Below are 11,821 nucleotides of genomic sequence, written 5' to 3'. Positions count from 1 at the left end.
CTCAGACTGCTTCTTCACTTTGAGACCCCCCTCCTTGGACGTCTCTCCTCGAACTCAGATGCCTCCCTGGACCCCAGCACTTCTCAGACTCCTCTTTCAATCACACCCTTTCTGGACAATCAGCATAGGACAGTGACCTATCAGCATAGGACAGTGCCCAATTTGAGTATGTGTTAGGATCTTTAAAGGCAGATTCCCAGATTCCACTCCAGAGATTTAATAGGCTGGGGCGGGGTCTCTGGAACCTGAATATTTACCATCATTTTAAGTGTTTTTTGATGTGGTTTTGGAAAGACACTTTGAGAAAGAAATAATGGTGGTGGTGGTCGTATGGAAGGTGCGGCGTGTGGTAGGGGAGGATAAAAGAGTGGGGAATGGGTCTCCATAGTCTAGGTGTCAGGGTTCTATTCCCTGTGCTACCACTTATAAACTGTGAATTTGCACAAGACACTTAATCTCCTTGAGTATCAATTTCCTCATCTATAAAAGGAGAGAATAATAGTATCCATCTCAGAGGGTTGTGAGGATTAAATAACACGTGGAAAGCGCTTAGTATAGGGTGTGGCACCTATTCAATAAATGCCATAATCATTATTATTACTTAATCTCATGGATTCTCATCTCCAACCCAACCCATCCTCTTCCACTATGAGGAATCCAACTATGCCATAGTTTACACTACCCCATCTTTGAGGATGGGGGTGTTCCCTCTCTTAAGAGATCTCTTGTCCAAACTACCATTGCACAGTCCACAGGCAGAGAGAGGGGACCAGTTAAGCAAACATCACTTGGGCATAAATCATCTTCCCCAGCCCCTGAAGTTGAACTTGAAGATAGATGACCTGGACTGCTTGAAAACAAATCTACTATGGGCTCCCAGCAACTGCAGTGCTACCTTCAGACAGAAGAGGACAGCAGTGTGTCAGGAACAGATCTAGGGCTTGGAAGAAGCACTGGGGAGAAGGGAGAGGGAGAGGGCTGTCCAGAGCTGTGGGTGGGTGGTATAGTGGGGCAAGGGGAATGGGAAGATGACCATCTGTACTAGTACTGTGTAAACACCACAGAGAGGTTCCCATCTCCTCAATAAGGTCCATCGGACTTACTGTCATTATCAGCCTTCGGTGGGCCTGTCCCCACTTAAATGAGGTCTGTGTCCCCTTGATGGTGTTTGTTATCTTGGTGTAGTGAGAGGCCCCTCAGTGGGGTTTGAATCCTCTCAGTGGGGTCCAAGTCTCCTTAGTAAAGTCTATATCTTTTGTATCTCCTAGGAGAAAGTCCATGTCCCCTCAGGAGGGTGCTTGGCCTTCAGTGCTATTCATGTTCTATTAGCAGGGTCCACAGACCTGTAATGAGATCTGATTTTCTCAGCAACATCTAGGCCCCTTTAATGGAGGTCCATGTGCCTTCAGTGAAGTGTGTGCCCCTTCAGTGCAGTTAATGCCTTCTCAGTGAAGTACCTGTCTCCTCGAGGGTGTTCATGTCTATTCTATGAGGTCTGTGCCCCTTCAAGGAGCCCTGAGGCCCTCTCCTCAGGATTGGGTAGGCTGTTTATCATAGGTCTGACCATGAGTTTTTTTTCTTCCAGTTTGGGATGTGCTGGGCTTGCAGTTAGCCAGCCTAACAGTGGGAAGGGAGGCTGGACCAGATGGGGTCAGTAGCCCTAAAGTGTAAGCTTCAGGAGGTGGGAGCTGCCTGCTCTGGGCCTGTGAATCACTCTTGGAGTTAGATGTTTAAAGATACTTCCTGCCTTGATGGCCATTCTATGAACTGATGAGTGGGGTGGGTCCTTCTTGGTGGTGAGTATGGGTGGGAAATGGAGGGTCCTACCTGGCTTCTCCTTTCTGTAGTGTGGAAGGGATAGAGGGAAGCCAGGGGTGATTGAGCCCAAGTGTGACATGTGGAGGGGTCTCTTGGTGAAGTATAGAGACTGGGAAGGAAAGAAGGGTGTGAGCAATTACTCCTATTTTGTATATACTTTGGTATTTTATAAGCCTTAGTTGCAGCCTGATGAAGCAGTAAAAAGACTTGGAGTCAGAAGACCTAGGTTTGGCCCAACTTGGTTGTTGTTTACTCCGTGACCTTGCACAAATTCCTTCCTCTCCCTGAGTTTACTGTTTGTGTAATGAGGCGGTGGGTTTTATTAGTACAGATCTGAAGGCACTTCCTAGTCTCACTTAATGAATCTTGCCTTGTAGGTCTGCATGGAAATTTGTGGAGTCAGGGAGTGAAGACACATCCACAAGGGTAGGAGAAAATCTGAGCTGGTCCCAAGGTTACCAGAGAGGGGTGTCCTGTGCCCTGACTGTGCCCTCCACGTTGTGGGAGGAGTTTTTCCTGAGGACGGAGGGGAGGGGTTTACTTAGAATTGGGGGATAGTTCCCAGAGGGGAAGGGTGTCGTCCGGAAAGGACCTTCTCTATCTGGCCTTCCAACTCAGTGGGGTGACAGGCTTGTGCAATCAGATCACAGGGCGGCTTCACGATAGGCCTGATCCAACTCCTCTAGTTAGCCCAGCTCTTTCCCGCTCGAGCCCCGCCCTAACCCTAACCCTCGTCTGTCACTCCAAGACCTCACCCCGTGGTCACTCCAGGGTTCTGCCTCCTCTCGTGTCACATCCAGACCCGCCACTCCCCGTCACTCTATTAGCGCACCTCCTCTTCTGTCACGCCTGGACCCGCCCCTTCTGCTTTCACTCTACGGCTCCACCCCTTCCGCAAAGTCCCCCAACCCTCAAGCAAAGCTCGCCATTCCCGTCTGGGTCTCCGTTACCCCCTGGTCCCGCCCCTACCAGGCATGGCTCCGCCCCTCCAGGACGCCCACCCCGGATCTGCCAAAGCGACGCCTCCACACGCCGAGCCTCTCCCCCATCTTGCAGAGCGCCGCCCCTCGGCCCTGCCTGTTTTCCCTGCCCGGGCGCCCCTGGCAGTTACGGTGCTCTGGACTTGACGCAATGGGGCTTCCGGAGGAGCGGGGTCGAGGCGGGAGCGGGAGCGGGGTCCAGGAGGAGGTTGGACCCCGGAGCCGGGCCCGGAGTTGGTCTCCGCCGCCCTTGCTCAGCCGCTCCGCGCACGTCCCCTCGCTGCAGCGCTACCGCGAGCTGCACCGGCGCTCGCTGGAGGAGCCGCGAGGTGAGGCCGGGCCCCGGCGGGTCTGGGCGGGGTCGGTGAAGGGAGCCGTGGCCGTTCCCAGGGGAGTGAGCAGTTGGGGATTTCTGGGGGAAAATGGGGTTCTGAGGAGATGAGGGTTCTCTTGGGAAGTTGGAGTCTCCTTGAGTTGGAGGTTCTGTGAGGGAAGAATTCGGTTCTTTGAGGAGATGGGAAAGGGGTTCCAGGAGGAGATGGGGGTTCAATGAGGAGACGGAGGATTCTATGAGATCGGGGTTCCCTAGGAGTTGGAGAGTTCCTTGGAGACTTGGGGTTTTTGTGAGGAGATGTGGTGTCCGTGAGAAGATTGGGGTTCTATGAGGAGAGCGAAAGTTTCATGAGAAGAGAAGGAGAGAGTTCCTAAGGTGAAGAGGCGGGTTCTTAGGGGGAAGGGGGCGCCTTGAGGGGAGGAGGTCCACGACGAGACCTCTCTGTGCCGCCTTTCACACCAGCTGAGCCATGCCTCCTAACACATTCAACCTGCAAATTCGTCTCCACTGTTGAGGGGCAGTAATGGATCTGGTTCCCACCCTGGGGTCCCCCAAATTAGTAATGGAGCCCCAGATCCATTTTCAATATTTCCGAAATCCCAGTGGAAGTTGTGCAGTATAAGATTGAACAAGTCACTAAAATGTTGGTTTAAAAAAAACGGGCTGGGTTGTAATAACTCAGAAATTCTAATAGTTCCATGTCTTCAAGAATGTGTGAGGAAAATTCCCTGCCCTTGCCCTCATTCCAAGTAAGGGGTCAAAACTGTACTTGAGTTGGGAGATAACATGTTTGGCAATGAGACAAGCATGGGCCACAAATGAAACCCAGAAAAATCTAGATGTAGATCCTGACTCTACCACTCATTTATTATGCAATCTTAGATTTTAAAACCTGTCTGAGATTTCTTTTCTTCATCTGTAAGATAGAGATAATAATACTTGCCTCATAGGTTTGAGGCTAATGTGGGTAACAAGTGTGCATTATAGAGTGCCTGATATACAGCAGGCATTTAATAAATGGTGGTTAGTTTAGTAACAATAAGAACATGGGTAAAGCAATTACTGAGTAATACAAAACAGGATTGAATGAAGTGTAGAGAGGCTGATTGCTGCAGGCTGTGTCCAAGTTTGAGTCCTCAGACCTCTTTGCTTCTCTTCCCTCTATTTTCTCCCATAATGAATTCATCTGTTTCCTAGGGGTGAGCTATTATTGCCACAATAATAACTCCTGTTTTATATATTTAGCTACGTGCTGAGGATCTCACTTATGCTCTGGTCCCAAATTTCATAGGTCTATAGACCATTTTATTCACACAGCTAGATATTATACCATATTTAATATTGTGACTGGGATTTATCGATTTTCCCTGTCAAACCTTGCTCTCCTTTCTTATTTTCTCATCCTAGTGAAAGGCACTATCCCAAATTGTATCTCTTTCATGCTTCTCTCCTCTAGTATCTCCTTTGTCTATATATCTTAACATTGCTTATTGCTTACTAAGCACAAATCCTGTTTGATTTGATGTAGACTGTTATCATCCCCATTTTACAGAGGAAGAAACTAAAGCTTAGAGAGTGGTTAATTTGTACAAGGTCACAACGCTACTTAGTGGTGTATCTGAGATTTGAACTAAGGTGGCCTTGACTGCAGAACCTATATTCCTAAGTAGCTATGTATACCATTTCTCTTCCCTGCCTCCACAGTCTGCCTTTTACAAATTCTGTCAAATACTCTTTTAAAATGTCTCTCAGATTGCCTTTTTTTTCCATTCCCAGACCCTTTTAATTCAGGGAAGCAGCCTTAATTGATTCTCTCTCCTTCCCTCTCACCCACCTCAATCTCCCTGGTAGATTTATCTAGACACTATTAGATTGATATTCTGAAAACACTGCTTTATTATGTCACTTCAAAAACTTTCAATAATTTCCTATTTACTACATTTTCAAACTAAAATTCTGCCTTTCTTTCAAGGTCTCTGGATAACTATCTCCACCCCACCTCTCTATTCTTATCTCCCACTACCACTTACCACACACTTTATTCTAAAGAGGTAATTCTTGTTGATATCCTGAGTACATAAAAGTCCCTCTCCCATATCCATGCCTTTGCCCATTTCCTTCTGCTCCCCTCTAGTTTAGTCGAACCCTGTCAGTTCCATAGAGTATTCCCTGATCATCCTGTCCTTGCTCATCTTTTTCTCTTCTGAACATCTTCAGTAGAGCTGACCCTTGAACAGCACGGGTTTGAACTGCATGGGTCCACTTAAATGAAGATTTCTTTCTGTAAATATATTGGAAATTTTTTTGGAGATTGGTGACAACTTGAAAAAACTTACAGATGAAACTGCATAGCCAGGAAATATAAAAGAAGTTAAGAAGTTAAGTATACCATGAATGCATAAAATCTATGTAGATACTAGCTTATTTTATCATTACTGTAAAATCAACAGTAGGCTATTAATAGTTAAGCTTTTGGGGAGTAAAAGTCATATGTGGATTTTTGACTGTGGGAGCGGGGAGGTCAGCATCCCTAATTCCCTTAGTTGTTCAAGGGTCAACTGTACTTAGAATGTGTGCCAATGAAACATTCGGATTTCAAAACTACCAACAAAACCAAACCAAAGCTAAGTGATCATAAAACCCAGTTTTCTTCATTCCTTATTGATGGACGTAAATGCGGTTCATAAATAATTTCACATAATCTATGCTTACCATTATAACTTCAAAGTGTTTTTGAGTATACACATGTACTCAGTATAGTTGTAACAACATGGACTCTTTTACAGTCAAGTCTGATTTTGTATACTGGTTTCTAGCTTTGTGATCCTTAGGAGAGTGTCCTATTTCCTGAACTTCAGTTTTCTCATCTATAAAATTAGGATAATTAGTCTATAATTCATAGGGCCATATAAAGATTAAATGAAATTAGCCCAGGTCCTGGTACATGTATGGCATTCACTAAAATGCCAGTTCCCAATTGTTCTCTTTTTAATGGCCATGTAGTATTCTTTTGTATTATTACTGGTATTACTAGTTTTCATCAGTTTTTTTTTAATTGTTGAACTTTTGGGTTGTTTGTAGCTTCACTATTATAGTGTTACTATAAACATCTCCTTAGTAATCACTTTTTTTTTCCTTTGGGATTATTGTCTTGGAGTGTGTTCCCCAAAATTGAGTTATCAGATGAAAAGATATAAAAAATTTTATGGTTCTTGTCAGGTATTGCCCTGCTATCCAGTGAGATTGTGCCAATTTCTTACAATGCCATTTTTATATGAGTATCTCTTTTCCAGGTCCACTCAGGCATTGGGTTTAATATTTTTAAAAAATCTTTGCCAGTTTTATTAGTACATAATGGCACCTTAAGGTTGATTTAATTTGGATTGATTGCAAGTTATATTCCATGTGGTTTAGCTTTCAAGCATATTGTCTTTCATGTTCAAAAATATTTCATATGTTAGTCTTATCTCTGTAACTAAACTGTATACACTAAATCACATAACCTTGAGCAAGTCACTTTACTTCTATAAATTTGGTTTCTTATCAGCAAAATAAGGGATTGATAATTCTAAAGTTCCTTCCATTGCTACTGTTCTAAGTATCTCTCTCCCCTCTAGCTCCTGATCCAGTACTGAGAATATCCTAGGTATTTTGCAACTGCATGTTTTATCTGTTGAGTACATTTTCTCCATAGTGGCCAGGCAAATATTTTAGGATTATATATCTGATCATGTCCCTCTGCTGCTTAAAACCCTACAGTGGCTTTCAATTGCCCTTAGGATAATACCAAATTCCTTATCATGTGCAGAATGATTGCATGATCTGTACAGTTTATGCATCAATTTTTTGCTTTTATTCCTCTTAATCTCAGTATTTCAGCCTCAAGGAGTTGTTCTTGATTATAACCAACATATACCCTTGGTCCTTTCTATCTCCATCTTTCCTGGTGGAGGAGTAGAGAAAAGCTTTATTCATCTTTCAGATTTTAGCAAAAATGTCTTCAAGGCAGTTCAGAACTTGACTTGGTAACTGTACAACCTTTGTTAAGTTATTAGCCTCTCTGAGCCTTGATTTCAAATCACTAAAATGAGGATGAAAATAAAGCCTACCTCCTAGAGTTTGTGGTAAGGACTAAATGAGATAACACATAGAGAGCTTAAAGCAACATCAGGCACATAGCAAGTAACACTTGGGCAAATAGTAGTAGGAGAAAGATGTTCATTAAATAATTGCTAAAAATGAATGAATTAAGAGAAAGATGTCATGGAAAGTTCTGTGGGTAAAGGGTTCTTTTTTACTAATTCATTAAAAAATTAACTGACTACAATGTGCTAGGCATTGTGATAGGCACCAGATGGCTATGAGTTGAATAGATGGTGAAAAAGGAATCAGTTTTGAGGAAAGAAGGAAGAAGTTTAACTTAAGATTCAGCTCATGGGCAGTGATTGTAAACTTGGTGACAAGTAGTGCTTTTACAGCATCTTACTATGTTGATGGACAGTGACTGTGAACGGGGATGTGGGGGGGACTTGGTGAAGGGGGCAGCCTAGTAAACATAATGTCCTTATGTAATTGTAGATTAATGATAAAAAAAAAGATTCAGCTCATGGGAATAGAAAGTGGGTTAGGAGAATAGTGGATGATAAATTAGACAGGTAAAGGAGGGATTCGGGTGGTGGGTACTAGAGTACAGGCCACAGAAGTTGTGACTTGGTCCTGTCATAGAATGGTAAGCCATCTGAAGATAAATATTTCTGAGAAGCTTAGTGGTATCTGGGCTTCCCTTTCTGTTGCAGAATTTTGGGGAGACATTGCCAAGGAATTTTACTGGAAGACCTCATGTCATGGCCCATTCCTTCAGTACAACTTCGATGTAACTAAAGGGAAAATCTTCATTGAGTGGATGAAAGGAGCAACTACCAATATCTGCTACAACGTGTTGGATCGAATTGTCCACGACAAAAAACTTGGTGATAAAGTTGCTTTTTACTGGTAAAAACATCTATCTTATAGTCTGTGACAGATAAAAAGTCACCCCTCACATTTATATGTTTCTTAGTTCACAAAGTGCTTAAAAAATTTGGTGCTAGCAACAACCCAGTAGAGTAAGCAAAGTATTGTTAACTTAATGAATCAGGCGAGAAAAAATACCTCAAGGATGTTAAATGATTTCCCTAAAATCACATAATAATATATGACAGAACTGATGTTAAAAGTCAAGTGTCCTGACTTCTAGTCTAGTGTTCTGTTCTTGGCTTGTAGAGAGAAGAGATGAGAGGGTAAATAGAAGTGAATAGCACCGAGTAGCTTTTTTTCTCATTCCTGCTTTGGGGGGGAAATTGGATGATGGGTTTTTCCCTACCGTCCACCAACCTGTTGTCAACCACCTGTTGTCATCATTACCCTTGATTGAGCTATGTGCCAACATCATGCTGAAGTGCTTAACAAATGTACCAGACATCATGCTGAAATGCTTAACAAATATTTTCTCATTGGATGCTCACAATAACCAAGTATGAATTATTTTCCTCACTTTACATATGTGAAAACAGAAATTCTGAGAAGTTAAGTGACTTATCTGAAGTCATACAGCTAGTAAGAATCAGGGCTGAGATTCAAACCCAGATAGTACAATTCTGGAGTTTACGTTCTTAACCATGATGCTCTATATCCCTCTAATATATTGAATAGAGCCATAACCTGAGAAACAAATTTAGGTTCTCATTCCAACTCTTTCATTCCCTTCCTGTGTAACCACAGGCAAGATATTTAACTCTCTCAGAGTCAATTTTCTCATCCTTAAAATGGGGATAATAATTCCACTCTTGTCTTTCTCACTAGATTGTTATGAGAATCAAATGAGATGATGTGGTAAAAGGATTTATTTATTTATTTATTATTGGAAGACACTATACAAATGTGAGTGGTCTATTAGCATATTGCCATTGCTTAATCTGAAGTCAGTTTTCACTTTGCCATTAAAACTCACAGCATATTATGTCTGTGACTTGAACTCCTGCCCTGGGACTTTACATTTGAGCTCCAGCCAACATTTGGGCCCACCTCCTCAGCTCCTTAGGGATCAGAAGATGTTTAAATATCTGCAAAGCAGTTGCTTGTGTCTGACGTTCCCTGGTTTGAAATAATTCAAGTGTATGATGGAAGGCTGAGAAAACACAAGCCAGAGTTGTTCAATCACCAGAGACTGCTCCAGAATCCTGAGGCCATTCTTTCTAGTTCTTCTACCATTTAGACCTGAGCAGGCTCTTGAGTGCCTACCTTTTCCCATTTGTAAAATGAGGGGAGTAGACTAGATCAGTGTTTTCCAAAGAATGCTAATTACTAATTCTAGAGATATTAGCAGGAGCTTCTTAATTCATGAAACAAATGAGTCTGAGAAACGCTACATAATAAATTGTCTTTGTGGAATTCCCAATGTATATAAACATAGTAAAGTCTCTAAGAAGGCCTACAGTAAAAACACCTGATCAATTTTATTTAACATAGGATTGCCCAAACTTAAATGAGCCCAAAAACTTTTTGCCACATACTGTTAACATCACAAGGAGCAATATTTCATGGAACACCAATTTGAGAGGCATTGGATTATATAATCTCTAAATTTACTTCCAGTGTAAAAATTTTGTAACTCTGTAACAGGACATCTTTGCTCCATTTTTATATTGGTCATTCAACCATCAGGAATTTTTAAAGATATTTGATGCTTAGTCCTATGTTAGGTATTATGGATACAGGGTTAAAGGAGTGGGAGACAAGTACCACATATTCAATTCCTTTATGTTTACAGTAAAGCAAAAGCAAACTACAAATAAGTCACATTTTTTATAAGAAAATAAAGTGCAAATACAGCAGATATGTGGTTACTTCCTTTTTTACCTCCATATTTTAAAATAATATGCTTATACTGCTATTTCTTCTTTTTCTATAAAATATGACTTTCTATTATGACAGATAATTTAGTTCTTATATAAGCTTCCAACTCCTGTCTCTTATCCCAATCTAATTGTATTTTGCTCTGTTTTCTACTTAGTTTAAAATCAATGTTTACATAAAAGTCACATGATTGTATTTCCTTTTATGTATAGATTTTTGTTTTCTTTGAAGTTAAAAACTGCCTGCCATTTTTCTTGCACCATTTGCCTTTATCAAATACTCAACATCTTTCAAACTATCATATTTATTTTATGAAGTTCTCTTTTTTCTCTGAAGTCCTTTGTTTTGGAGCTCTCCTTTCTGCTCAAAATTTTTTAACATTTTAAAAAATGACATTTCTTTAATGATTTTCTTCAGTTGATACACTTCTTATGGCATCACATAAGATTAGATTAGATTCTTTTTAATATAAACCATGTCATTTAGATAGCTGTAATGGCATGAGAAAACCATATTTGTAGTCATTTCTTGTTTGGGGGCATGTCTTATACATATACTGAAATAATCCACAAAGGAAATAGTGTTCTTAGAACCAAAATAGAACTATAACAAGGAAGAAATTGGCCTTTTACTTTTGGCTTGACACACTGTAAATGTTCATGGAATAATAGTATTTTTAGAACTTGAAACAAATGGTTAGGGTCCATCTAGGCCAACTCTTTACAGACGGGTAAATTAAAGACCAGAGACGATAAGTCATTTGCTTACAGGTAATACACCTACTTGGAGACAGAGCTGAGACTAATCTCCAGGTATTCTCACTCCTAATCAACTACTCTTTTCATCATATGATACTACATTATTCTAGCTGTCCAAATACTTGGCTGTGACAGATGAAAAGAGAAATTTGTCACATTAGTCAAATTAATTTAAATTAACTTTTTAATTTAATCAGATAAAATATGTTATCAGGTTTAAATGGCCCAGACCTTGGCCTCTTAGAGTTTACATTCTATTTGGGAAGACCAAATAAAACTATATAAAACAACCTGAAAGCAATTATGGGCCAAACTGCAAAGAGCCATATGTACAAGTAGCTCACAGAAGGAAGAAAGCATTGTAATAACTCAGTATAACAAAAACTGGGAGGGTGGGTTTTGGTGTCAAACTAACCTAATTCAAGTCCTGTTTCTGCCGCTAATGAGCTGTATGATTTTATACAAATTATTTGACCTCTTTGAGTCTCAGTTTTCTCAACTGTAAAATATGGATAACAATCGTTTTACCTCATGGAGTTGTCAATTGAATAAGATAACAAATTCGTATGTCCTGGTGCACTGAAATCATTCAATAAATATTAGTCACCATTAATATATTGGGGCAAATGAAGACCAAGTCTGTCTGGAGTAAAGGGTTTATTCAAGGAACAATTTATTCATTAAATAAATACTTCTCCAGAGCTACTATATGCCAGACACTATTCTCAGAGAAGTCCCTGCCCTTGTGGAGGTTATATCTCAGCTTCAAGAGTCAACAATAAACAAACCTATAAATATATGACAGATAGTGATATATGCTATAGAAAAATACAGAGCAGTGTAAGGGAAAAGGAATGACAATGAAGAATGAGAGTGATAAGGGAAGGACTCTCTGATAAAGGTGACATGTAAACAGATCTGAAGGAGATGGGGGATGCCATGCAGATAGTTGGGTTGGGAAGGGGAAATATTCCAGATACATAGAAAAGTAAGTGCAAAGGCCCTGAGGTGGGATTGTGCTGCTGCCTGGTGTGTTT

The 11,821-nt window shown here is 41.0% G+C and overlaps 1 protein-coding gene across 2 annotated transcripts in view; it reads left to right on the top strand.

The window, feature by feature from the left end:
- The first annotated feature begins 2,743 nt into the window (after positions 1–2,743).
- The window catches only part of ACSS2 (acyl-CoA synthetase short chain family member 2), a 46,299-nt gene continuing 37,221 nt past the window's right edge, over positions 2,744–11,821 (top strand). The window contains exons 1-2 of one of the 2 annotated variants that reach the window (XM_037012812.2): positions 2,744–3,127; positions 7,929–8,124. In XM_037012812.2, the coding sequence (XP_036868707.1) occupies positions 2,950–3,127; positions 7,929–8,124 (374 nt within the window). In that variant the 5' untranslated portion in view covers positions 2,744–2,949. The remainder of the gene's footprint in view (positions 3,128–7,928; positions 8,125–11,821) is intronic. The other variant, XM_037012813.2, reaches the window with a different exon arrangement.

This window comes from Manis javanica, chromosome 5 (genome assembly GCF_040802235.1).
Source record: "Manis javanica isolate MJ-LG chromosome 5, MJ_LKY, whole genome shotgun sequence".
Classification (NCBI taxonomy): Eukaryota; Metazoa; Chordata; class Mammalia; order Pholidota; family Manidae; genus Manis; species Manis javanica.
Note: the sequence above shows the minus strand (reverse complement) of the source record. Positions and strands in the feature narration are given on the sequence as shown.